The sequence below is a fragment of the Pezoporus flaviventris genome, unplaced genomic scaffold (assembly GCF_033815535.1).
Source record: "Pezoporus flaviventris isolate CSIRO_AGI_PZ_B2104156 unplaced genomic scaffold, CSIRO_AGI_Pfla_v1 ptg000016l, whole genome shotgun sequence".
In the NCBI taxonomy this organism is placed as follows: Eukaryota; Metazoa; Chordata; class Aves; order Psittaciformes; family Psittacidae; genus Pezoporus; species Pezoporus flaviventris.
Window position 1 is genome coordinate 4,066,313 of NW_026892564.1, and position 27,170 is coordinate 4,093,482.

The window sequence follows — 27,170 nt, forward strand, 5'->3', positions numbered from 1 at the left end:
CTGTAGCTGAAGAGCTCACCTTTACTTTGGCAGAAACTTAGTCTTTTGAAAAATTACCACTAACTGAAGGCTAAATCTAGACAAACTTTTATAATGAAATACCTCACTGTGTAATCCAAGTATTTCTAATCTCCCTTAGGAAATAACTACTGACTTGGGCACACTCTTCTTCTTTCAGTCCGTGTTAATGTGTTTCTCAATTTTCACCAAAGATTGATGTCTCAGGAAACGCTAGTTCCAGAAACTACTTTTCTTCACACTTAATGCATGCTCGGGAATGCATGCCTGTGTTCACCTGACAGCTGTCTTATCTGAAGAGGTCTCAAATTCTGTTGCTTCTGCTGGGATGGATTTGCCAGCAGGACTCCACGTAGCAGAAATCAATCGTCATTTTTCCACACCCAGGACTAATATATTATTTACATAGGACGCAAATTGTAGCAGCATGTTTGAAGATCCGCAGGATCACCTCTATGCAAGCATTAGGAGGCACTGCTCAACAACTTTTCTACCGCAGGAGCAGGTAAAGGGAGTTTTCAGGCTGCAGGTGAAATGCTCGTTCCAGCGCCCGACTTGTATTCCGACTTTCCGATTATGGAAAGGCAGCCCTGAAATGGAAATCGCAAATCCGGAATTGCCTCTTGGGTGTGCGCGCCGCTGCCGCAGCTACGTGCTGCGCTGAAAATACCGGCCAGCGCCTGGGAGCCCAGCCAGCGCGCCTAGCCCGCTGCATCCCCTCCGCGGGACGACACGGCCCCCCGGCGGCGGGAGGGGCCCCCACAGGGCCCCCCCCCCCCCCCCTTCTCAACGGCGTGGGTGGGGGGACCCAACCCAAGGGCTTGGCTCCCCGCCGGCAGCCTGATTGTTCTCGAGTGCCGCGGCCGCTACCGGCGCCCCCCGCGGAGGAGGCTGGAGACCCCCGCCCCGATCCGCCCTACTCGGCTGGGGTCAACTCTCCAGGTCACTGCCGACACCCCGGGCACCGAGCGGGAGAAGCCTTCTGCTCTCACCCCACCTTGCCAGGGCCGGGATAACGAGCCCCCCCCCTTCCCGCACCTCCTGCGACCCCCCCTGCCGCTCCCCCTCTAGCCCAGCGGCGGACGCGCTTCCCTCTGTGCAGGGATAAGGGCAGGGCGGGCTTGCTCCTGCCTCTAACTTCCCCTAAGTTAACTCGGGTTTCCCCCTCTCTGCGGGGTCTGTCTGGGCTCTCGCTCCTCCAGGAGGGCGGGAGGGAGGGAAAAGGCGTGTCTTGCCTGCGCTGCCGCTGCCGCCGCCGCTGCTGGAGGCAGATCGGAGATATAAAAGACCTGGCCAGGCGCCGGGGGTGCCTCCAGTCAGTGCGGACTCTCACGCCGCAGAGAGCGGGGCGCAGCGGAGCGCGCAGGGCGGCGGCGGGGGGCAGCAGCGCAGGCGGAGGCAGCGTGGGGCTCGCCGTGGGCAACCCCAATGCGTGGACTATCCGCTGCTGCGTTATGCTGGAGCTACAGTTCCGCTGAAGGGAGTTTGGGCACTGCCGGCTGGGCTGGACTGCAGCGCTGCTGTTCCTTATGAAGAAGGCACAAGTAAGTGAGGCCGGGGGGCGAGGGGCTGCCAGGGGGCAACGGCAGGACCGACCTGCAGAGCACGGCTGGACCGCCAGTCCCCGGCGGATGAAGGTCCGCCGCTCACAGGGGCGCTGCTGGAGCGGAGAGCGGTGCGCGGGTCGGGCAGCCTCCGGGCGAGGAGTGCGCACCCGTGTCCGTGGGGGTGTCCGTGGGGGTGTCCGCGGGGAGCCGGAAGGTGAGGGGCGCCGGGGATGGCGACCGCTGCCCTTGGTGAGTGGTTTGGGAAAGCGGGGTGGGAAGAAAAGATACCGCCCGTCTTGCCGTCGTCGCCCGTGGAAAAGTTGCAGGAAGCGGCCTGATCGGCGGCTGAGCCGTGGGAGATCTGAGAAGGCGCTTGGAAAAATTGCCTTAATAAATCAGTGGTCTGTGTTACACTGACAAGCTGAGCGCGAAAACGGGCAATAATCGGAGGCGGCGGTGGCGCGGCTGCTGCCGTGCGCGGGGCTCCATCCGAACCGCTCCGTCTTGCGGAGCCGAGCCGGTGTGGCGGGCAGCTCCACATACCGCCCCGTGCCCTCCCGCACCCGCTGCCAAGAGCCGCTCTGCACCGTGGCGGACGTCGCTGCCGCTATTTCTCCAAGTTCTGTAGAAATATAGAACAGTGGTTGAACTGTGAATTGTTTTCTTGAAAGGATGGATGGGGACAGACGTGAGTGGAAAAGTCACCTTGTAACAATACACAGCACAGGGAAACTCCAAGAAGTTAAAGGCTTGACTTTGCGGGGTGCCGCCACCCTCCATCCTGGCTGACCTAGGGACTCGGTGCCAGACTGAGCTCTGAGAATTAGCAGTGCAGCGGGTGCTGTGCTGGGGGTTTTGCCTTCACCTCCACTTCTTGGTCAGGAAGGAGATACTACCTGCTTTTATCTATTTCTTGGCAGCTGCTGGGTCCCCTGCAGGCCTGCAGCCTGTAGGCACTTCAGCATACAGTCATTGGAAAAATCACAATATATATATATCAATTTTTTAAATGGACAAGACCTTACTGAAGTCTTTGGGGCAGTTAAACAGTTTTTCAAGATGTGACAGGAATTATAAATATTTGCTTTCTGAAATATCCAAATCTCAGCTGGCCCAAGCACTGGAGAATGTACCATGGTTAAGAAGTTATAACTTGGAGACTTAATTTTTGTGATGCTGAGGTACAGTTAAATGATCAGCTCCGAATTCTAGCAGCATATATCCATTGCTGTTACTTATTCCCTATAGATGACTCAAGATGCCTTACACTGCAGAGCTGTTGTTTTAGGCCTTATATACAAACTTGGTCAAATATGCTGAGTACATTATGAGATTGGAATGGTCTCTTAAAGTGTAAGAGACATATTTATGTGTGCTTAGGTATATGCGTTCATTTAATACTGGAGCGGACAGTAACAAAGTCACAGGATGTTATTCTAGCCCATGGAAGCATATACATAGGGCTCGTTCCCCAGAGAAGAAAAAACTGTTCAGCAAACAAATGATGATATATGAATGCAAGCAGTCAAGCGTTTTATTTCACATGTTCTGTAAACTTCTAAAGCCAACAGAGTACTTTTGCAAATTCAGAACCAAGCAGGAGCAATCTCTCTTTCCCTGTAAACTGGGAAAGACAGGCAGTCTTGGCATTCAGGACCATATGTCTTGACTCAGGCGCTCACAAGCTGTATGTAGCCTGTGGAACAGCTTCTTGTCATGGTGGTAAAGCATCTGTCAGCCTTCAAGCAGTTACGCTTCCTGCTTCCTGGAGGCAGTGACAAGACTCCTAGCTCTCCAAAGGATCGTTTCCTATATTTTAAGGATTAGCAAACAAATGTGATACCAGACAATTAGTCATTCCAAGGGGTTCAGAGCAGGAGATACTTCAAGAACGCCTTTCCACTAAAGCCACAAAGACCCTTGTGCAAAGAGAGAGCAAGTGAAGTGGATACATGAAGGAGGACACTCAGCACATTAAAAGCACATTTTAACCTATATGCTTTTCCTGTGGCTACTTTTGCTGTTGTCTAGACTGGTAAGTGGCATAGTGAAAAGGATTGGGGAGCCAGGAAAGAAGTTTCCATTTGTTATAATAAAATATTCTGCCATAGTAGAGAAAGTGAGAACCACTTGGTAGAACCTGGATAGTACTTCAAATAAATCAGGGATTTTGATATTTGTGGTAATGTTACATAGGGATAATATATAACTAGTGCAGCTGAAGGAGTAGCTGAGTCATACGTCAGCGCAACGCAAGTGCTGAAAGACAAGTCATGCTGAACGCCAGGCTCCAGGTTGGTCAGTTTATTTAAATCAGCCCTAACCTGAGAAACCACAGGAACTGCAGAAGCATGTTTCCCAGCAGTGTCAGCCCCAGAAGGATGGTTTCTGAAACTAAACAGTTTGATAAATATATAACCCCTTGTTCTGAGCATACCAACACCTCCTGGATTTTTTATATTTTTTTAAGTAATAATGCCTTTAAAAATCTGATTAAGCATTTGGGATCCAGTCATACAAATCCTTCTTCAATGGGACTATTTCCATGAATTAATCTTATTGAAGGATTACTTGTACGAGAGGATTTGCAGGCTTATATACTTAGTAATTAAAACTATTATCAGAAGTGAGTTTATGCTCATTTGCATGCATGCTAGTATTTTACAAGTAAAATATCACTGATGTGATATTTTGAATAAAACAGAATGAGTGGTGCTAGTGTGATACAATCTTGCAATAATATGGTAGATTTATGATTTGCTTTTTCTTTGTACGATTTGAAGGCAGTCTAAATAGGATTAAGTTACTAAGAAATATGCTGCAAGGAGGAGTCACCCATGGCGCTAGCTCAAGGCTGCTAATGGTAAGGTATCACAAATACTTGGTTCAGCAGTGGATTAGATGCACAACCTCTTAGAAACCTCAGTATTAGAAGTGTCTTAGATCTCAGCTTGGCTTTTTACCTCTGAACATGTGCATTATTAATGGTAGTTAAATGACCTTAGGTTGTCCTATCCGTGGTATGTTTGTGTCACTGAAGTGGGAGACTGTAGAAATAACTATGGAATAGTACCTGGAAGAAGAATTAGTACACAAGATGCCTCCTCCAGTTCTCGTATCAGCAGGCTAAATCAGAAAAGCAAAGCAGGTATCTGATACCTTTGTGCGAGCTTGCAGAGTGACTGTTATAGGTGAAATAGTGAGCTCTGATCTCCCATCTTCCTTGCTCATTTTGCGAAAAAATGAACACTAGCTGCTCTAAGACATTTGGCGCTCACGGTAGGTATAGATCTGCTACTTACCAGAGAGAAAAAGAGAACTTGCTGGAGCCAGAAAGATGTGCTGTTCACATTGAGCAGTGGACTAAGGTCTCTTTTCTTCTTTCCCCTGGTTTTGACCCTGCTTAGGGGAGGGGAGGACAGTTTGTGAGTACTGCAGCTGGAAAGAACATCCTGGAGTAAAGTGTCATATGGAGAATAAGCAGAAGGTGACCTGGAAGGATTAAGGGTGGGGGGAGTGTTTTGTAAGGCTTGTTTATGATCTTTTAGTTTTATTTTCTTGGCATGCTTGTATTGTGCTCCTGTAGGTCTTTATTTCTGTGAACTATGCAGCACTTGGCTTTGTAGTTTAAACTGAGGCAGCTAACCCAGTCTGCTTCTGACCCAGTTCTGCCATCACACTGAAATCTAGTTTCTCCCTTTGTACTCTGCATGTCAGTCGTTCAGGTGCAGTTCTGCAAGCTGGCAGTGCCATTCTCCAAGTTTTGTTATGTGACTTAATGGTATGCTGGCTCATGTTATCGCCATATTGTACGAAAGTTAAGAGTTGGCAAGATGCAGCCCTTGGCTTAGGGTGGGCAATGCTCAGTATGCAGTATGTAAACACAACACCCATTTATTTGAAGCAAGGCAGGAAAAATCTCCCTACGCAATTCCATTTGAGCGGTGTGGGAGCTGACAGATGAAAACGAAAGCATTTGTTCGCACTGGTCTTTGGTATGCCAAACCTGAGGTTAGCCAGCCTTTTAACTGGATTTGCAGTGTCCAAATCCACTTGGGTTTGTTTGTTTTGTTGTTCTTTTACCCTGTGCACTTGCAGAAAAGGGAAATGGACAAATACAAGGTGAGTGGAGAGGGGTAGCGCTCCTCTTTATTCTTGTGGGTTGGCCCATGTTTACATTGCGTACTGAGTCATACGTAAACCTGCAAAAAAGTTGTTCGTAAATATTACTGATGCCGAAATAACTGATGGTGGGAAGCATGTAAAATACCAGTTTCATTGCTGGATGGTTATAGTTATTGGCAAATGTAAATAGTATCAGACATTTATTAGTATGAGAATGAAAATGTGTTACAATTAAACATAGAAAACAAAAATATTTTTTATTTGATTAAAGCTGGTACCATGCATATATCTGAAGTCTATGAAAGTAGATACACTAATGGACACGTTATTTCTACTGTATGTCTAAATAAAAGCCAATTTAGGAGTTCAGATTAATGAACACTTGGGATCATAGTAATGTCAGCAGTAAATTATTGTCTAATTTCCTGTTGTTATCTGATAGCCACCAGGTGAATGGTTGCTGTTTCTTGTTTTAAATGTTTTAAATTATACAAGGTAGATGGATGCGATAACCATTTTAAATCCAATTAGGAATTTCTACTTTATACATATTTTTGTGTTTTCATGGCTGCATGGAGCACACATAAGTAAGAATGCATGGTGAAAATAGCATCAGATCTAAGAGGTATCTGCAGGTATTGCCTCAAGGAGGCCCTTGTGGAACTCCCTGCTTTGCAGCCATGCCATGCTTTGGAACACACTGTTCTGCAGAAAGTGGGTAAGTAAGTCAGTCCTGAGCTTCCAGCCGTTCATCAGCACTTGAAGCGACACTAGAAGTGAGACCAGTTGGTGCAGGCTTGGGGGTGTGAGTGCAGGTTTCCCCCTGGCAAGGCCATTAGCTGACCACTGCTTGACAGTTGTCAATGCTCCTGGAAGGATCTCTCAAGCAAGTCTGCCTTCTAGCCCCAAACCTTCACTGCTGTGAAAGAGCACTTGTAAGCATGCAGGAACTGTAGTTTTTGTTTGTTATTCTTTTTCTTCATTTTTGCTGCAAAACGTACTGGATCAGGTTCAGGAATGATCCTCAAGATCATATTAGCCTCAAGAGCTACCTCTTCTCCCATTTGGCACCTGTATAGCTGCCATTCAAATGATATCTCTTAATGTCTCAGTGAAGAGTTACTAGGAGTCAGGCTAGGTATCTCACTTGTGCATCTTCACTGGCTTGTCTCCAGTTTTGGGCAGCAGAGCTGGGAGGTCAGAGGGGTGTGTGCTGGCAGCATTGGACTCGGGGCAGAGGTGGGCTGCACCCTTCCGCTCAGACTGATGTTCAGCAAAGCCTTGTTTAGATTGGGCTGTCGCAAACGGATGAGTGTATGGTCTACAAAGATTACCTCTGGGTTGGTGAACAGCCTTGTTTCAATCCAGAGAAAAAGGCTAACCCAAAAGAATTCACCTTAGCATACTCACTGGAGTGGGACTATCTGTCTAATCTGTCTTGTTGATACTGTTCTGTTGAAGGTTTATTTGTTTAACCTTGAGGGTGGCTGACACATGAACTAGGAAGGGGGGGGGGGAGGGGGGGAATTGTATTTCAGGCCACAAATCCAAATTCACAGATTGCAAATCATGCCAGCCTCTGAACCTGCATTCAGAAAGATTTAGGTATCTGCAAAACAATCTGAAAACATTGGTCTGCCAGTCCTATCTGTGTGGTTTGGCCAGGCCTAGATGACAGAGCCTGGCTTCAATGCAATCATGTTAACAGTCTCAGTGACAATAAACCCTCATCCAGTGTCTTATTCATCTGGCCTTTCATTTGTTCTTCTGTCGTCAGCTCCAGGGACATCAGTTCAGTGACAGTTAAGGCCAAAGATTAGTCCAGTTAGCTCAACCATTTCTTCTTTAGGTGTACCATAAGAAGTTTTTAGAAGCACCCTATATACAGCTTTGGAGATACGTTAAGTATATGCAATCTATTTATAGTATAATAGGGCCTACATTCTACATTTGCTTTGGCTGGCATCTCTCTACTTGATGTAGGCAGGATCACTTGTGCTGATAGCCTTCCAGTATCTTTCCTCCCAAGTACATGACATGATTTTAATTTTTACCTTGCAACTACAGAAGTTGGGAAGGAATCCAAATGTCTCACCCCATTGAACCAGTGCCCACATACATACAGGGGAGCACACACCATGCAAAACCAGCTGTATATATCTGGTATTCTCTAAGTGCATGCAGGCATATGTTTGTGCACAAACTTACATGCAGAGAAGTTTCTAAGCGTGGTGTGCAAACCGTGGCACAACTGACTTACCAGAATGTCCAGTTTCAGCCTAGAATAACACATGCACAGAAATATGTGCCAGGGGTGTGTATTTCCTTTACAGTAGCAACATAAGCTGTGGGTGAATTCACACCGTGCTTTATCGTCAAAGAAGTAAGGCAGAGGATAGCACAATAGAACCTTCTTGGAAATAAAGGCTTACCTGAGTCCTATACAGGATAATCTTAAACCATTCTTGTTGAGTGGATCTATAGGTTTTTCTTTGTGCATTTTTGTTCTTTATGTGTAACTCAGAACTCAGTGACAGGTAGAGTTAATTTCTCCTTAATAGTGCTCAATTATGTTTTTGAAATGAGTTTTATGATGCTATGTGATACGTATATGCATTTTATATAAATTTGGAAGTATGAGGAAAAAAAAATGCAGATTTTTCCTTGCTACCTTGTGGTTGCTTGGTAGCAGTTAAGTATTTAGTAAAGTAAATGTCTTCTATTTATGTTTGTAGTATGATACATCATTGCTAGATGGATTTTTCGGTCTGTCTAGTAACACGTGACCTCTAATTACTTTTAGAAGAAAATTATTCGGGCAATATAAGTCAGACTAAAACTAAATTGTGCATGTCCTGACAATCTGTTTCTGCTTAGAATGGAAAATGAACTTTGTGCAAATCATGCAACTCTCTATAAGAGTTGCTCCTGGACAGAAGAATGAACTTACTTATGTCTAAGCAGATACTGAAAACGTGGAGTAATACACTGATGTGCAAGGTTCATTATGCTAAAGTGTGATTGTTTTGAACAGTGTCTGTTAATGTGGAGATTTTTAAGTGTGTAAGAAAGTTTCTTCCTCCATTTCATGTTGATCCAAAAAAAGTCCTGCTTATGCAGATTTCATAATTGTGTAAAAAATGGGGGTAGGATACCAAGGTGCTGACTTTTGTGGTCTATCTGAAGTAATGGACTGATGTAAAGAGTCAGGCATGATGCATTTAAATTAATAATATGCTGCATATATGCAAAACAATTCACTACATGAAAAGTCAAGTGCTTAGAAATTTGGGGAAGTTGAAATTTAAACATGCTAATGGTTTATTGTAAAGAATTGTAAGTTCCAGCCCTCTAATTTCCAGCCTCCATTTGCTCATTATTAAGCGAACTCAGCAAAATTTGTCTTTTGAATTAAATGGCAAGCAGACAATATTATGCATTATGTCTTTAAACTGATATAGATCTAAATGTCAGCTCTTCCTGAGATTTGTTTTTCTTTTACTGCTATGAAGCATGCAGGAATAGGAACATTAGTCAGCCAAATGAATTTAGGAAGCTTGTATAACTGCTTGGCACCCTCTTTCATTCAGATTAAAAAATATGTTCCTGAATAAACAGAGCTTTTTGGTGGTTATTTTAAAAGGAGGAGAAAAGAAGTATCTTCAGTGTTCATAATTGCTATCCTTTTCAAATTACTGTGATTCTGCAGTGTGTGGACTACGTTTCTATTCTAATAACAAAACCTATCAGTACTGTATTTAACATGAGTTAAAATGGTTCTGATGGGTATTGCTTTATTTTCAGGGAAATAAGAACCTTATTTATAAATTGTGAGTTTAAATGCTGTCACTGAAGCTGCTTTGATCTGTATTATGATCTCTGGCAAATAATGTACCCTAGATTTGCCATGCAGTCTCCAAATCCACATCCTTTAAAAATTCTGGCTATAACCATAGTCTGTTCCAAACTATTTAGATAAATTTATTCAGTAATTGTTCCTTTAATAGCATAATGCTATGTGAAAGCCCTTTTATTGAGGCTACTAAAATCAGTGAAAATCTTGCTATTTTTAAAAATTGAACTACATTCTCAAGATGGGAGGTGTTCATAAACTCGATCAGTTTTCTTCTGCTGCAAATACAGGTGGTCATCATTCAAGTTTCTCTCTCCTCTCCCCTTTCAGACACAAAATGGCCCTCATTTCTGTGTGCATCTTTCCTGGCTGTGTTTAAGTCAGCATCCTCACCTCTGATAATAAAACTTCAGCACTTTTAGCATCCTAAATGCTCAGGGTGTCTCTGTCACCATCCTGTTTCCTTCCACACAGTCTAAGCTTCATCTCTGGTAAATGTTTTCTAGATTATTTGTAGTAGTCTGTCCAGTGGGCGTTTTTATTTCCCATTATCTTCTTGAGACCCACTTCAAATACTAATCCTTTGAATAACCTGGGTTTAGTGTGCTTTATCTCATACGTAGAAACTAACCATCTCATGGTTAGAATGAATCTACTGTTCCTGTGGAATATGTTATTTATATGATGACACTCATTAGTTATTATCACAGTTTCAAAGTGCCCTCTGGAGTATTTGTCTGCTCTTTCTATAGGCAAAATACCCTTTCTTCTGTAGTGTCATTAATTTTCTTAATATATTAGGAAAATCATTGTGCTTCTTTTCCCCCTTTTTTTTATTTTTTAAGGGTCAGATACTTATTGAGACTTAATGAAACCCTTTTAGAATTAACTGTTATTGCCTTTTCCCCTATCTCTCAGCTTTTTTACCTAAGGTAGAAGTACCTGATTAGGTGTTTTCATTTGCCCTTTAAAAAAATCTGGCCTGAAATGTTTTGTAAATCAACTGGAGTGAATTTCCTGTCTTTCTTCTCTTTCTCCTCAGCAAATTTAAAAAAGATTCTTCTCACACACAGGTTTTAGTGATCAAGTAGACATTTGCCACTAATAGTCAGATTGCCTACAATACTTTTGGTTATTTACCACTGTAACAGAATGTTGTTGACACAAATGGTTTGAGACATATGTGAAGTTAATCTGATATTAGCCTACTGGTTTATTCCTATTGAAACAAGTTCCTCTTGCTTTGCATCCAAGAGCATTATTTCAGTTACTGTTGAATTTGTGCCTGTTTAAAGTGCTAATTGTCAAACTATGATGTGCTTTTTGGCTTTATTGTCATAGATTCTTCTTAACATACATATTCCATTACTTATTTCAGAGTAAATGGCACAATTCCTACAAAACTGGGAAGAATTTTTCTCCTGTACAAGTATTACTTAAGTAAACTTGGAAGAAACTGCATCACTTATGAAAATACCAAACTAGTCTTACTGGAATTTTAGAGAGTAGGCATTGAGAAGTATACACTCTGAGGGGATGTGCACTATTCTTCTTAATGATGGGTTATATTTTCTGTGAGATTCATTACAGAAGCCAAACAAATATTATGATAGGCCAGACAACTTAATGTCTTCTTTAAGTGCAATTATAGAAAACTTTTGAGAACTAGGTGTAAAAATAATCAAAGAAATCATACTATATTATGTCAGTATTTCTGTGAGTTTATCAGTACATCTGAAACAAGGATGCTACTGAACACGTACCAGAATAGTTTCACTACAGACAACTGAAGTTCTTTAATTCACATGAGTACTTTTGACCAGATGTAAATTTCTACAGGATGTAAATACAGTTTACAGCCGTAATTTTTATAAGTAACCCTTGTGAAAATTATCAGTTTGAGGAAAAAAGGATTTGGGGACTAAAAGCAAAGTGTAGGAATGAATCTAATTTGTAACATGGCAAAAACCTAAGAGGTAATGTTCTCTAATTGTCAGCAACCTCATATAGTTCAATCTGGTGAGAGAGTTCACAGACTGATGACAACATGTGCAAGCTACATAAATTACTCAGGTTAATTGAAACTAAAGGAGATTCTGAGGAACTTTGTAAAGGTTTAGAGAAGATAGGAGAACAGATGGCATGATGGCAAGCGGAGTTCATTGTGTTGAAGAGCAAGGGGGATGCATTTTGGAAGGAATGTTTTGAACTAATTGTATCTGCATTAATAACAAGTTTTAATTATATAAATATAATTATATAATTATATATAAATTATATACATATAAATTATATAATTATGTAAAACTACTTACAAGCTGGTTTTTAATGTTCTTATAGCAATACTTGGTCAAGAAAAATGGATGAAAAATCTCTGTATTTTACTTGCAGTAAAACAAATCAACATACTCGGATGCAATAGGAGCAGAAAGACAAATGTAAAAGGGGGATGCTTTTATGATGGTAATAATTAGCCATCTTGAAAAAAAACTTCTGATTACCCTATTGGAAAAAAGAATGTAAGAGAAAAAGTGGTCCTAAAATAGGCAAAAGCATTGTATGGAAACAATGTGCATATGAAGGAGGGCTGAAAGCTGAGGGCAAGAAATTACTAAGTGATAGGCAAGAATTAGTCTAGAGAGCAATTACTGGACATTACTGATATTTCTTGGTACAAAAGTGAAGAAATATTTAACACAGTTGAAGTCAGAAGGTGCTAAAACAGGCAATGCTACCTTCACACACAATTACAAGTCTGGAAAGGTTTTTGACACTAGATATAATATTACTTCAGTTGCAGCTTGATATATGTTAGAGTGAGTCCAAGAGGTCATTTCCATCAAAAACAGTAGTCCTAGTCTTCTCATCCTTGCACATCTCTTCTCCTCCACTCCTTCCTTAGGGATTAGTTTTCTGTCTCTGAGTTGAATTAGCTAAGTCACTGTGAATTTACTGATTTGCTGAGGGGTCGGGTGAATGTCAGAAGGAAGGAAACTACAGAGAAGGAGATGTTGAGAGCCCTCTCTCAGCAGCAGGGAGCTGTTAGATTGCTTCAGACCATCTCATTAACCTTGACTGAAGGAAAAAGGATTATACACTTAAGTAGGTAAAAAGCCATCGTTACTTTAGTGTACACTCTGAGCACGAAAGGTTGTTTATCTTCTACTTCATGCAAGATATCTTCCCCTAGACAATACATTCTGTAAGTGTGAATGAACAGGTTTCTTCACTTTTCTGTGGCCACCAGACTGATCATGTGATGATCTGACACTTCTTATTTTCCAAATCTTCATTGCCTTAATTGCACAAGTCAGATTTGGCCTAATTATAAACTTAGTTTCATATACAACCATCTGCCAAAATTACCATCTGTAACAATTCAGCCTTTACTTTTGAGAAAGGGAAAGCACTTTGAAATATATTGTAGCTGAGCTCAATTACATGTGAGAGTAATGACAGTTGAAACGTTTATGAAAGATCTTTCTTTGAAGATGTATGAATGGTTAGAACTCATAAAATTTTATGCAATGTTGACACATTGCATGGCTCTAGCCATAGAAAGACAGCAGAGTTTCCATGGACCATGCCTAAAAGATATTCTCATACAGGACTTCAGTATCAACAGGAAAAGGCATTTAAAAGTATGTCTTCCCCTTGGAGGGGTGCATTGGAATTCAAAATATACTTGAGTTTCTGATGCAGTAATGCAGTCACTGGCTTTTTATGTTACAGGAAGCATTTTGATCTACCCCAGCCCATTTTTGCCATCTTCAACTTACATTGTCCTGGAACAACCTTATACATTGCTTCAAATTCCCAAAATGACCATTCTGGCAATTTGTGTTCTTTAAAAAAGAAAAAAAAATGCATACATCTCAGGAAAATAATTTCAGGAAGAACTTTTAAAATTAACAATGGCATGATATATTTTAGTAAATCTTGAAAAAAAAATTGATGTTCATTTTCTGTGTTTATCGATGTGAAGCTGGAATGGTAATAATCACTAAGGTATTTTTTGATGACGGAAATGTTTTCATTTTAGAACAAAAACTTGAAAAAATATAGTTGATTTTTCCATGCTAATATACGAATTTGAGACAAGGCATAATGTATTTGGAATTCCACCTTGCAAAGGTAAATGGCTTATTGGCTGCCCAGTGCTTACGTTGTCTTGCAAGCATTCTTAAATGATTTGAAGATTAGTTGCTAATTTGATATGTCGTTTACCTGATTTGTCTGCAGTCCCACAAGCTGTAACTTCAAGGCATTTGAGATTAATCTCATCCATTAGCCTATCACTTTAGGCAAATATTATTTTCACAAAAAAATATAGATCCATTCTTACTGTACTTGTATTCCAATAAGAGTGTGAATGTAAGACTGTTATTCTTTCACAGGTCATTACTTTAAACCTAAATTGTTCACTCTGGTTTTGAGCATGTATAGGAAAGCATATGATTCCAATTATGTAGGAGATAAAATAATGTCTAAGAGCTTAGAGCATTTTTGGAAGTAAAATTATTTACTGCTAGCTTTCATAAATAAATATGAGAAAACTGAGTTTAAATCAGGATCTGGAAAAAGTTGTGGGTTTTTTTCCAGTCAGAAAATGGATTTCAATCTGGTTTTGCTTTACTCTGTGTTATTTGGAAACAGCTGAGATGAACTTGCATGATTTTCACACGTTTGTTTGTGCACCATTAAAATGTACAGTTCAGCTTGTCAGGTACAGTGAGAAGAAATACAAAATCAAGATCTACTGAAATCTTGAAAGTTAATAGGTTTAAATAGGTTTAGAGAGAACATAAACCTAGTAATATTGTTTCTGATGGGCTCATTGAAACTTCATTTGGTTATTGACAAATGTGCAGTCATACCTCGAAGTGTTTAAATGGTAAGGTTTAAACTTACACATTTCCCAGGGAAATATCCCAACAGACCTTTTGGTTATCGAACTGCTGTATCAAGAAATGCTATGTAAACGAACAAAGAACAATAGGAATTTTACTGTGACAAGTAAGTTCAATATGCTGAAAGTCCTCAAGGTTTTTTCTGCATCTTCTGATAAAGGAAGATGAAATCTTAGCACCAAAGCCAGCAGATGCAGATTTCATTTTACACTTTTGTTGTTTTTTTTTAGTATGCTGGCTTTTAAATGGCTTGTCTGTAGGTGCTTTTGATCATTTCCCCTGAAAAACTGTCTTCGAGAAACCTCCTGGAGTTTTTGTGAAAATTGACTACAGATTATTGTTAAAATGTCTGCAGTGGCTGTTATGAGACCAGAAGCTGACTTCATTGCCTAACAACATGTGTTTTGTTGGAAACAGAACATGATGTAGAAAGGGTTATGTATTTGTTTTAAAACTCGAACAACTTCTAACAAACGAGGTGCTGTTACGTTATATTTTCCCCTGAATATTCACTTATGGCACATGCTAGGTCTTCTGTTGACTTTAGTATAGTGTTTTGTATACAAGATGCTTGTGAAACACTGCATTAAATCTGTAAATCCACATTTCTAAATCATGAATACAATACAGGCACATCATTAATAGACATTATGTCCAATGTAGTAAATTTCTCAATGAAATGACAGTGAGAAGGAGCAGAAACTCAAGCTTCATGACCTGGCTCTCTTCCTGCAGCCAAGTTGTGTAATGGCACTCTTGCATCCTACAGTAGAGCAGTGTGTGAAGAATACTTTTGATCTTTATTACGTGCCTCAAGGTAATAATGTAGATTTAGGTTAGTGCCAGAGGCTTGGCTAAATACCTCATTGGTTTGGGTTTTTTTAATCCCTCTCCTGTTTTTGGCTGGGATAGAGTTAATTTTCTTCTTATAGCTGGTTTAGTGTTTTTGATTTAGTATCAGAATAATTTTGATAACTCACTGTTTTTTTAATTGTTGCTAAATAGTATTTATACCAAGTGAAGGATTTTTCAGCTCCTCATGCACTGCCAGTGAGAAGGTTGGAGGGGCGCAAGAATTCAACAGGGGACACAGCCAGGACAGAGGACCCCAGCTGACCAAAGGGATATTCCACACCAAATAATGTCACAGTCAATATATACACTTGGAGGAAGGCTGGCCAGGGGAAGCTGCTGCTTGGGAACTGGCTGAGCATCAGTTAACAAGTGGTGAGCAATTGCATTGTGCATCACTTGTTCTGTATATTCTAATTCTTTTATTATCATTATCTCCCTTTTCTGTTCCATTAAACTGTCTTTATGTAAACCCAGTAGTTCTCTCACTTTTACCTTTCTGATTCTCTCCTCCATGTCACAGGGGGCAGTGAGTGAGCGAGTGAGTGAGCAGCTGTGTGGGGCTTCCTTACCAGCTGGGTACACCACAAAACTTTTCAAGATGCAAAATCACATTCCTCACCAACATTGTACAAGAGAAAAGTACATGTTACATCACAATTTGAAATGTTATCAACTAAGGTTTTGGGGATCAAAGTGAAAACTTCTCATTTCTGGTGCACTGAAATTTCTTGTTCCAAGCCTTTTAAGTTAATGTGGGTGCTGCTGTCTGGAGTATATCCAGAGAAGCCAGTTTTTGTGTGAGTAAATTTGGAATACCTTTTATGTCAGCTGTTACTTATCAATGGGAGAAACTACTTTGACTAATGAAGAATGATCCCTTTTAAAGGTTGCATGACATAATGTTGATTTTAAGTTTTTTGCTCCTCTTCATTTCAGAAGCAACCACCTGGCTGTATACTGCATCCATTGTAATAGCTCCAACAATGCTCAGTAAGAGGTAGGGTAATCCTCTATTTGCATTTGCTGGAGAGCAGAGCCTGTGTGAAACTAAAGTACTATAGAGAGTAAATAAATAGGATTTGTACTCTGAGAAGAGGTAAGAGAAAGCGAATGCTTTGCTTATTTCCCGTGAGGTTTTGTGTTTTTTTTGTTGTTTTTATGTCATGAAGCACTGGAAGTCAGATGGACTTTTTAATTAGTGTAGCAAAAGACTCAAATAGTAGTGTTGGTCTCCATAAATACACGAAAAGTACTGCCACAAAGATGGCAGTACAACTACACAAGCAAAGGAGCAGTGTTGCCATGAGAACACATTGATATAAATTGCTGTCATTACACTTAAACTGGACAGTACAAGATGGCTTTTAACCATCAGAACAGGGAAGATCTGGAACAATTTCTGAAGGTTCATCTCCAATACTGTGTTTAATTTTGGGCCCCTCACTACAAGACATGAAATGTGTCCAAAGAAGACAAACGAAGCTGGTGAAGGGTCTGGAGCACAAGTCTTATGAGGAGTGGCTGAGGGAACTGGGGTTATTTAGCCTGGAGAAAAGAGAGGTCAGGGTGTCCTCACTGTTGTCTACCACTACCTGAAAGGAGGCTGTAGTAAGATCAGTGTAGGTCTCTTCTCCCAAGTAGCAAATGGCCTCAAGTTGTGCCAGAGGAGGTTTAGGTTTGATATTAGGATAAAATTCTTCACCAGAAGGGTTGTCAAGCATTGAGAGAGGCTGCCCAGGGAGGTGGTTGAGTAATCATCCCTGGAGGTATTTAAAAGACATGTACACTTACGGACATGGTTTAGGAGTGGATTTGGCAGTGCTAGGTTTACGGTTGGAATTCACGATCTTGAAGGCCTTTTCCAGTGTAAACAATTCGATGACACTGTGATGTTATTCCCTTCACTCCCACTTATTCCCTCCACTTCTGCTTTACTCCTCCAGTCTTTGTTTTTATCCAGTTCCATTACAAATCTAAGTTGTTTGTGGCATCAAAGGAGTGGAATATAAAAGAACTCTTATCTGGAGCCTACCTATCCCAGGAGTTAACCACAATGACTTTGAAAACTGATATCTGCTGTGGAATGGGGCAGATAATGTCAGTCAAGAGATTTATGCTCCAGGAAAATCATTTGTTTGGTTTTTTTTATTGCCTGTTGATGAGGACTGGCTAAATCCATCCCTGTATGTTGGAATTCAGGTTACCGATATCATTTGCCTTATTAGTAGATGATGCCAGAGCTTTTCTGGGTGGACTGCAGATTACCACATTTGCTTGATGTTGGTCATGAGATCTTCACAATGGCAGAGGGACTGAGGAAAGCTGATGGAGCTCAATCCCATGATCTTTTTGTCATGGTGCCCACCACATTACTTACGTAACCTCAGTTTCTCACCTTATCCTGAGTGCTCTTGCAGACAGACCATCAATGTATCTGTAAAAAGTCAGGAAGTTAATAGTCTCACTAATCTCACGATACATAGTACATACTGATGTGAATAAATACCATCCTTCAGCACTGTCAAAGCTTATACTGGTGCTGACGTATCCAAGAGATCCAAACGGTGTTCTTTAATTACATGTAAGCTTGTAATTGCAAGGATTACAATTAAGTTAGGTGGATGAAACACGCTTAATATTGACTATACTGGCATCTAGTTTTAGTCTGTGTTCTGCAATTATACTTCTGTAAATGAGGTGTCTCATATCAAGCCAGTCAGTGAAATTAGGTCTGAATTTATGCCCCTATGAAGATACAGGGCCTATCAGGGATGTTATCAAAGACATTCAGACTTCAGAAATGGAACAGGGTCTTTATAAGGACATGTCTTTGGTTTAAGACCAAGTTGACCAGTCTGTGATTCATATTTCAAAAATCATCCTCTGCTTATACAAGAAAGTATAAAAGGATTGGAAAGAAGAAAATGAAAGAAAAAAATGCCTAAAAACTTTTAATTTTGTATCAGAATATTTTTCCTGATGTTCTCTTCCCATAGGTTCAACCATGAACTGAAAAATCTTCAGATTTATAATATAGTTTAATTTCTAGAAAAGTTCATGTGCATGAAAGAGTAAGAGTACACTTAATCTGTTTTATTTCATACTAAAATGAAATACTAGGGAAGACAGAGACGTTTTCATCATGTACTTGAGTTTCATCGTATCCCAGGTATCAAAACAGCTGATATTTTCACTGTTTGTGGTTTATATAATTTTTTTTTTTATTTCAGCATTGTAACAGTTCTCCCAGCCCAAATTCCATGTACGTTTTAGTGGATGGTTAGAAATAAAAATCCATTATGGAATTTCTGTAACAACTCTTATTCCATTTCCTGTACTGGTGTTTGAACGTCTAAGATTAAAAAGGGTGACAATGCATACATTTCCATTATAATTCAAAAGAATATTCAACATAGTAGATTTTTTTTTAGCACAGACTTGGCAAACAAGCAAGACACCTGAAATAGATCTTTAAAAACAATCTTTAATTAAATATTTTGTGTAAGAAAATGTCTTCCCTGAGGAAATCAGATCATCCACCTCCATACAGTGTGAGAATCTTGTCCTCCCTGCCAAGATAATCTTGTATCTTACTTTGCCTTCCCATTTCAATTACTTAAAATTACTTTGGATTTATGCAAGAAAACTCTTTTGTAATTTCCCAGGAGCAAAGAGAAAAAAAAAACAAAAATGTTTGGAGTTTGAGGGAGGTTTTGTTGAGTCAACTGAAGTTTGGTGTTCTGCTTTTTTCGATTTTGATTGCGTAGGGATTCTGGATCTCAGTGTCTCTGCTAACGAAACAAGTAAATATTGGTCTTCATCACTTTAAAGTGGGATAGAAAAATATCATGGAATGGTTTGGGTTGGAAAGTACCTTAAGATCATCTGGTTCCAACCCCTCTGACATGGGAAGAGTCTCCTCACTCTGGACCAGGTTGCTCAAAGCCCTGTCCAACCTGTCCTTGAACACTGCCAGGATTGGAGCATTCACAAATTTTTAGGGCAACCCATTCCAGTGCTTCACCACCTTTACAGTAAAGAACTTCCTTCTTATATCTAAACTGAACTCCACCTGTTTAAGTTTAAACATATTGGCCCTTGTCCTATTCACTGGAGTCCCTAATAAAGAGACCCTCTCCGGCACCCTTGTAGGCCCCCTTCAGATACTGGAAGGCTGCTGTCAGGTCTCCACATAGCCTTCTCCAGGCTGAACCCCAACTTTCTCAGCCTATCTTCATATGGGAGTGGGAGGTGCTTCAGACCCTGATCATCCTCGTGGCCCTCTTCTGGACTTGTTCCAACAGTTCCATGTCCATTTTATGTTGAGGACATCAGAACTGCACACAGTGCTCCAAGTGAGGTCTCATGAGAGCAGAGTAGAGGGGCAGGATCATCTCCTTTGACCTGCTGGTCACGCTCCTTCTGATGCAGCCCAGGATACGGTTGGCTTTCTGAGCTGCGATTGCACACTGAAGCCAGCTCATGTTCATTTTCTCGCCAACCAACACCCCCAAGTCCTTCTCCTCAGGGCTGCTCTGAATCTCTTCTCTGCCCAACCTGTAGCTGTGCCTGGGATTGCTCCGGCCCAGGTGTAGGACCTTGCATTTTTCATGGTTAAACTTCATAAAGCTGACATCAGCCCACCTCACAAGCGTGTCAAGGTCCCTCTGGATGGCATTCCTTCCCTCCAGTGTATCAACCGAACCACACAGCTTGGTGTCATGGGCAAACTTGCTGAGGGCGCACTCAATCCCACAGTCCGTGTCACCAACAAAGATGTTGAACAAGACCTGTCCCAACACTGATCCCTGAGGGACTCCACTCGTTACCGGCCTCCAGGTGGACATTGGTCACATCTCTCTCCATGCAGCCATCCAGCCAGTTCTTTACCCACGAGGTGATCAGTTTAGAGACAAGGATGTTAAAAGGGACGGTGTCAAACGTTTTACACAAGTCCAGGTAGAGAATGTCAATTGCTCTGCCCCTACCCATCAGTTCTGTAAATAATGGAATACTCAGTACCATACCAATACCATATGAGTACCATATGAAATTTTAGTACCAATCCTCGATGATCATAATAGACCTTACAAGGAGGGGGAGGGTGGAAATATCTTTTGCCAGTGTATATTTCCTAAAAAGACTGTGCTAAATTCAGGATCTCTGAAGGTCCTCATAGTCTTTAATTATGACTTAACAGGAAGATTTCTTTCAAAATATCTGTTTTTTTTGTTTCTTCCTTGAAACGTTTTGTCCATAAAATTCCTGGTTCTTCACAGAACTAGAATTCTACCTGATGGATGGATGATTATCAGTTAATATTTATTTGGACACCATTAACAGAAGCTCAGTAGGCAACATCCATATATAATTACCTGTCTCTTGGTAACTTCACTTCCCAGTGTTTGGGAGCTAAACAAACTGGCTGTTATCCAAGAAATGGATAAATTGTCCTGGATTCATATTTAGGATGCATGGAAACTGCCTGAATCCCTGATTGTGAAGTGAGACTAAAGAGTGGTCATAATTTATTATGGATCAAGTAACATTTTTAAAGAGCAAAGGCCAACATTACAACATTGTCATAGCAAATATTTTACATTAGTAGTCTTAGAGGAGTGGAAAATAAATACAATGGTTTACAAATTAAAACCACTGTTTTGTGCTTTACTGAATGTAATTACAAAATACCTGGATTGCCTTGATTTGCAAGGCAAACTCTATGTCAGTTTGCACTTCTTCTTGCTTATCATGTTCATCTTGGCTCCACCTGAAACACAGAAGCTAAATACAGCAGGAGTTTGGTTGCACCTTACTAAGTGCTATAGTACCACATTGGCTGGAGCAGCCTGCTGCTTCTGCATCCGTCAAGGAGAGCTGGAGGGAGTAGATGATGGTAGCAATTGGCCTGAGATATCATGAAATGAAATTGTCATACAGTCTAATAAGTGTCCTAGTTTTCCCAAGATCTGGATGGTGTGATTCCTCATTTTCTCAGCACAGTAAGACCGTGTATCTTTAATTTGTCTATCTCAGGAAATAGATATGTGTAACTTAGCAGAACTACTAAGAAGGAGAAAAATGACTGCTCCTGCTGAACCCAGGACAGTATCCACCCCTTATTCTGTACCATTCACGTCATGCTCAGATCCCACATTTTCAATATACCATCACTCTTATCTCAGTGCACTCTTACCCTAGTGCATGGACCAGTCCCTGTAAAGCTGCTGAGTCCATCTGGTCCGTGATGTCAGGCTCCGTCTCTTGTAACAGTCTTCCAGAGCAGGAGAAGCTGTGTGCAGTGTTCACACTCGTGAATAATCTGGGCAGTGGTGTCCATTGCTAAGTCCACCCCTCGATCATGAGTCCATCTCTATGTTGCATCTCTGCCCTGATGGCCTGAAGTGTCATGGGCCCACCAGGCTCAAAATAATTCACTGTCCCCTTCAGCAGTTTCTGCAGCTTGTTGCTGGGGACTCCATACAGCTGCCTTCCATCTCCGACGCTTCCAAAGCACTGGAGGGGCCCAGTGGACTAGATACTTGCCCATACTGTCCCACATGCCCTGCCACTCATGGCTGTCCAGCCTTGGAGAAAATCTCTTGGTCCTCCTATATCTTCGTCTAACCCTAGACAAGACCCAAACCCGACCCCGCTTAACTTTTGAGATCAGACAAAATGGTTGTGGGTAAAACACTGTGTGTCCCCCAACATGTTGATCCCCATCACAATCAGCAGGCAGGTCCCAAGGCCATTCAAAACCTTCAGAACTCTCAAACGATGCTGCTGTACTTGTCACTGGGGCTGGTGTAGCTGCTGTGCTTGCCGGCTCTCCCACCACCAGCTTCTCTGAGTCCAGCTCTTCCTCCTCTGCCTTGCTGGGAAATGCTGCGTGGTCTCCTGCATCCTCCTGGGGCTCGGCGGGCGGCTTCCGGGGGATGCTCTCGGCCGTCGCGGGGCTCGGCTCCTCCGCGGGGCTCGGCTTCTCCGCCGCCTTCTCCCGCTGCTCTGCAGCCGCGTCCTTCCTCTCCTCGACCGCCCCGACCTCCTCCACCGGCAGCCGTCCCCTCGCGGCCTCCGGCCCGCTCCCGCTTGGTCCCCGGGGCCGCTCTCCCGGGCCGCTTCTGCTGCTGCCGGCTCCCGGGGCCGCTCCCGCTCGGCTCCCCGCGGCCTCACCAAGGCGGAGGCGAGGGCGAGGGCCAGGACGGTGAGGAGCAGGCGAACTGCCAGGTACAAGTCCACGGCCACGTCCATCCCGCCCTGCTGCTGGAGCCCGCCCGTATTACAAGCCATTGCCATAAAGCACAGTGAGACAAGAACCTTAGCCCAAGCCCCACACTTGATAAACACCAACACAGCAAATACCGGCTCTAAGTAAGTTACAACATTCTGAAACTGTGAGATCAAGAGGAACAACTCAGAGAGCTAATAAATCAGCATTGTGACGAGTGACTATTAATCTGGTCAGATCTGTCGTTATCTCAACCCCTCATGCTCCACTGGGCACCAAAAAGAACTGTCAAGGTTTAAACACAGCCAGACAGCTCGTTCACTCACTCCCCCCCTTCTTTCCCTCCCCCTACTCCCAGAGGGATGGAGAGGAGAATCGAAAAGAATGCAACTCCCATGGGTTGAGATAAGAACAGTTTAGTAACTAATGCACAACACAAAACACTGCTGCTACCACCAGTGATAATAATGATAAAGGAAATAACAAGGGAAGAGAACACAACACCTCAGCACAGCTGACCGATAACTCCCCCCCGCCCCCCCCCCCCCCCCCCCCCCCAGCCCGACCAAGCACCAACCGATACCTCCTCCAACCCCGCAGTGTACTAGTCCTTCTGGGTAACTCCCAGTTACCTCCTGGGCATGACGTGCTGTGGTATGGAATACCTCTTTGGTCAGTTTGGGTCAGGTGTCCTGTCCTGTCTCTGCTTCCTCTCAGCTTCCCCTCCTCCCTGGCAGAGCATGAGGCTCAGAAAGTCCTTGGTCAGACTAAAACATCGGTGTTATCAGCTCTGTTCTCAGGCCAAAAGTCAAAACACAGCGCTGCACCAGCTACTAAGAAGGAGAAAAATGACTGCTCCTGCTGAACCCAGGACAATCCATTAACCTGAACAGAGTTATTTCTGATTCACTAAGAGTGTGCCTTAGAAGGGAACATGTGTAAGCATCTGGATACTGGGCTTTTTCTTTGCAACATACGACTTGTGGAGTCCAGCAAGTACCACTTTGCTTTAGCATTCTGACATGAAATGAGCAATTACCTGAAAAATCTTGGTCTTGTCAGTCATCATTAGTCATTCCAGAGGTTCCCCATGGGAAAGCAAGTTGTGTGTGTAAAGGTTAGGAGGAAGAAATTCTTATGGTTGGGAACAACATGGAAAGGCAAACACAGAACTGTCACAAAAAGATGAAGCAGCCATGAAAGCAGGTTGCCCATTGAACTCATTTGAATGCAGGGGGGCAATGGCAACTTTCCCTGCTTATGTTTGCAACAGTACCTCATTAACTTCCTTCTCCCTTAGCCCAAGAATTACCCTCATGTTATGTATGTATATCTGTTAGATGCAGAACTGTGTAGAAGAATATACCACATTTTGTAAGTAACTGAGTATATGTCAAATATTTCATGTCTGAAGTACTACAAAACTTACTCTGAAGAAGAGTGACCAGAATTCCTGTAGTCTGTTTAAATCAGAATGCAAATAAATCACTCTGATACTCCCTGATAAATTTTGTTTACTTTTATCATCATTCTCCCTACTACACATCATTGTTAAAAAAAAAAAAAAGAATAGTATCAGTCACTAGAAAGGTATGCATTTGCTTTTTGTAATCGTAACAAAGCTTATAGGGTGTGATCCAGAGACTTTTAGGTGTCTCAGCCTGGCAGGGTGACTCACTGAGCTGGAGTTAGGCTCCATTTTATTCAATGGACTGCCAAAAGGTTGTTCAAGAAAACTCACATGTTGACTGGGGAGCTTCACAGAAGTTAGGGTGCCCAGATAGAGGAGTATGTGTGAGACGAGGATACACATAAACGTTTTGATGCCTGTGCAGTGAGCAGGCCTTTTTTTTCTATGTAATGGCTTGCCAGTGTAAAATGTAAAAATGTTCTGAAAAATAAGGGTCAGGAATACCCGTGTACCCCTGTTTTGCTCTTTCTGTCCAGGAAGGCATCATTGGTGGAAAGTACCTCTGGTGGTACAGAAGTAGGTGGTACAAGGTAGATAACAGAGGAACAGATCCCTATGAGTTGGAATTAGAGTTGGAATTGGTCAGACGAAATTTAACCCACTTGTTAGTGAGCACCCTAGCTGATAGGCTATTATCTTCAGTGGGATTAGTGCCAGTCTTTTGAAGGACATTGATGAATGTACACTGGACTTACTACTTTAACTACAAGCTATTCAGGGTTCACACAGTGGTTCCTCCAACTGTACTAAAGTTATCTCCCAGGGACCTGAGAGCACCTAGGGACCTTTCCAATTCCATATAAACTTGCAAAAATACTTTACTGGCTTCCAGAACTAGGTGTTCATGGGTGGGTGACTTTTTCCACACTTAACTCATGTTGGACTTGATCAATATTTAGCATTTCGGCAGTATTTAGGCTTTTAGAGTACAAAACTTAGCGGTGTCATTTGTATGGGTGAAGATGTTGCTGAATACCATGAAAATAGGAATTAGATTACATTCTGTATAAATGCTTTTCTTTCATTTTAAATTTTTTCCACACTGACAGTAAATTACTTAAGTGGTAAAAGACAATTCTTACATTATTTTAATAACTAAATAAATTGACAGACATATGAAGGAATTATTGTGCTTCTATTCTTCTTTATGGTTAAAAAAGTAAAGGCAATAAATATCTTTTATTGCTATTCTCGTTTTCTTTGAACCTTCTTTCAAAAGGCTTTTTAAGGCGTAAGTATGAATGTTAAGTTAGCTATCCGTGACTGACCAACCAGTGTTGTTTATGGCAGAATTTCACAAGCTGCACCTCTGTAAAGCAGCATGCAGGCACTGCCTGAGGAGCCCTCACTGAGAGATGTTCCTACTCCAGCATTAGCAGAAGTGAAAACTAAACTTTGGAAGCCTGGCCTAGGGTGAATATTGTTCCACATTGTCAGCTACTGCAGCTGTGGCTTGGCTGTGGTTAACTGAATGGTTTGCTCAAGAAACTGGGGTGAAAAATTCTTTGGCTAACATGATTTGAATGCAAGAAATTTTATAATGAAGAAGCCATTCATCTGTGTAGTTGCTACCTCTCCCTGCACTTAATGTTTTTTTTTGTGTGTTTTATTATTTGCCCCCCTCCTTTTTTTTTTTTTTTGTATTATTTCTTCCTACTTATGATTAGAATTTTTATCAGTAACTAGATATATGGAAATGCCCAGAGTTTCCAGTGTTTGGTTTATTTAGCAATGCGGTATTCCCCTTGCTGCTTTCTTTTAAGGAATTAGCTGAGCATTAACCAGCATCATTGAATATCTTTGATAATATACTGTGAAAAAAGAAGCTAAAGCACTCATTCATAAGCCTTTGCCAACACTTGAGATCGTAAGTGAAGAACATAAATGAAAAACACACTAGATCAGTAGCTAAGCCTCTAAAATGCTGTTAACTGAAATTATAGATTGTGACTTATACGCAATAGTAAAAATCATTTACAGAATGATCAAAAATTGTATACTTGAAATCTTTAATTTGGAATATCTTTTCCAGTCTATTCATTATTTTTTCCCTTTCACAAAAGCAACTTTCAAATTCAGTACTTAAGAGATTTCAGAAGGCAAAAACAACTGAGTAATTTTTGAGCTCAAGGTGGGAAGAGGCCCCTTGGTGTACAGGTCTGCCTCCTGTCTGCTATATATCTTCAGTTTAATGCTGGTAGATGATGTGTGATTAAATCCTGTGGCCAGCTTTGAAAATCCCATTTTAGCTTAAAAGTAATTATATATGGAAATAAGTGAGGAGTGCTGTGTGGGTAGCATTTATGCTTAGTAAAGTATAAAACTGGGATCTGTATTTACAAAGCTGTTGTTTAAGGTTTGCTTTTGTTCTGTCCGTGATTTAATTCAGTCCATTCAAGTTCTGCTCAAACAGCAGGTTTGGTCATTAGTAAATAACACAAAAATTGCTTAGCTCTTTGATCTATACAGTCCTGACATAAAATGTGCCTGTAGGCATGTGTAATATAAATATTTTGTAAGTGCAAATAATTAAAAGATTTTAGATAATAGGCATGTTGAAACTAGCAGTATTTTGCAGATTTTCAGTTCCTGTTGGATGACATACAGAACAAATAAGCAAAAAGAACCTCAAATAATCTCAAAATTTACAAAGCATTTGTTTTTAATAGCAGTTATAAAAATTACTGTGCTTTTAAATCACTATCTACATAGGGGAAAAAAAGTGTATTCTTACTGATTTGGATAATTACAAAATGTGTAGTGATTTCAAGCTTCATGATTTTAAGTTTCATGGGTTTTCTTTAGATCCAGAACTGTGAAGACTGACAAGATGTGTCTTAGTTCTGGTTTTATTTGGAGTGTAGTGCTGGTTTTATTCATATTATTCAGTTGATCTGGCAAAAAAAAAAACCACATTTTTCCAGCTCTGTTAGTTTTTTGATTATTAGACTTTTAGGTTGAATATCATTCTATGACAGTGACACAAGTCAGTGAACAAATCCATATTCCGTTATTATTCAATATTGAGGAACCCAACAAAGAAATTGGGGATTTCTGTCATGGGCTCCATCTCCAAAGAACATATCAGGGAAACATCCTGTTAGTGAGTGTAACTGCTAGTGTACTGTGTAACATTGAAGGTAGAACTACTCTTTTTTCA

At 41.4% G+C, this 27,170-nt stretch overlaps 1 protein-coding gene across 2 annotated transcripts in view; it reads left to right on the forward strand.

Annotated features, from left to right (window-relative positions):
* Nucleotides 1-1,198: 1,198 nt before the first annotated feature.
* Nucleotides 1,199-27,170, forward strand: part of KITLG (KIT ligand) — a 55,827-nt gene continuing 29,855 nt past the window's right edge. The window contains exon 1 of one of the 2 annotated variants that reach the window (XM_061454637.1): nt 1,199-1,562. In XM_061454637.1, coding sequence (XP_061310621.1) covers nt 1,548-1,562 — 15 coding nt within the window. In that variant the 5' untranslated portion in view covers nt 1,199-1,547. The remainder of the gene's footprint in view (nt 1,563-27,170) is intronic. The other variant, XM_061454636.1, reaches the window with a different exon arrangement.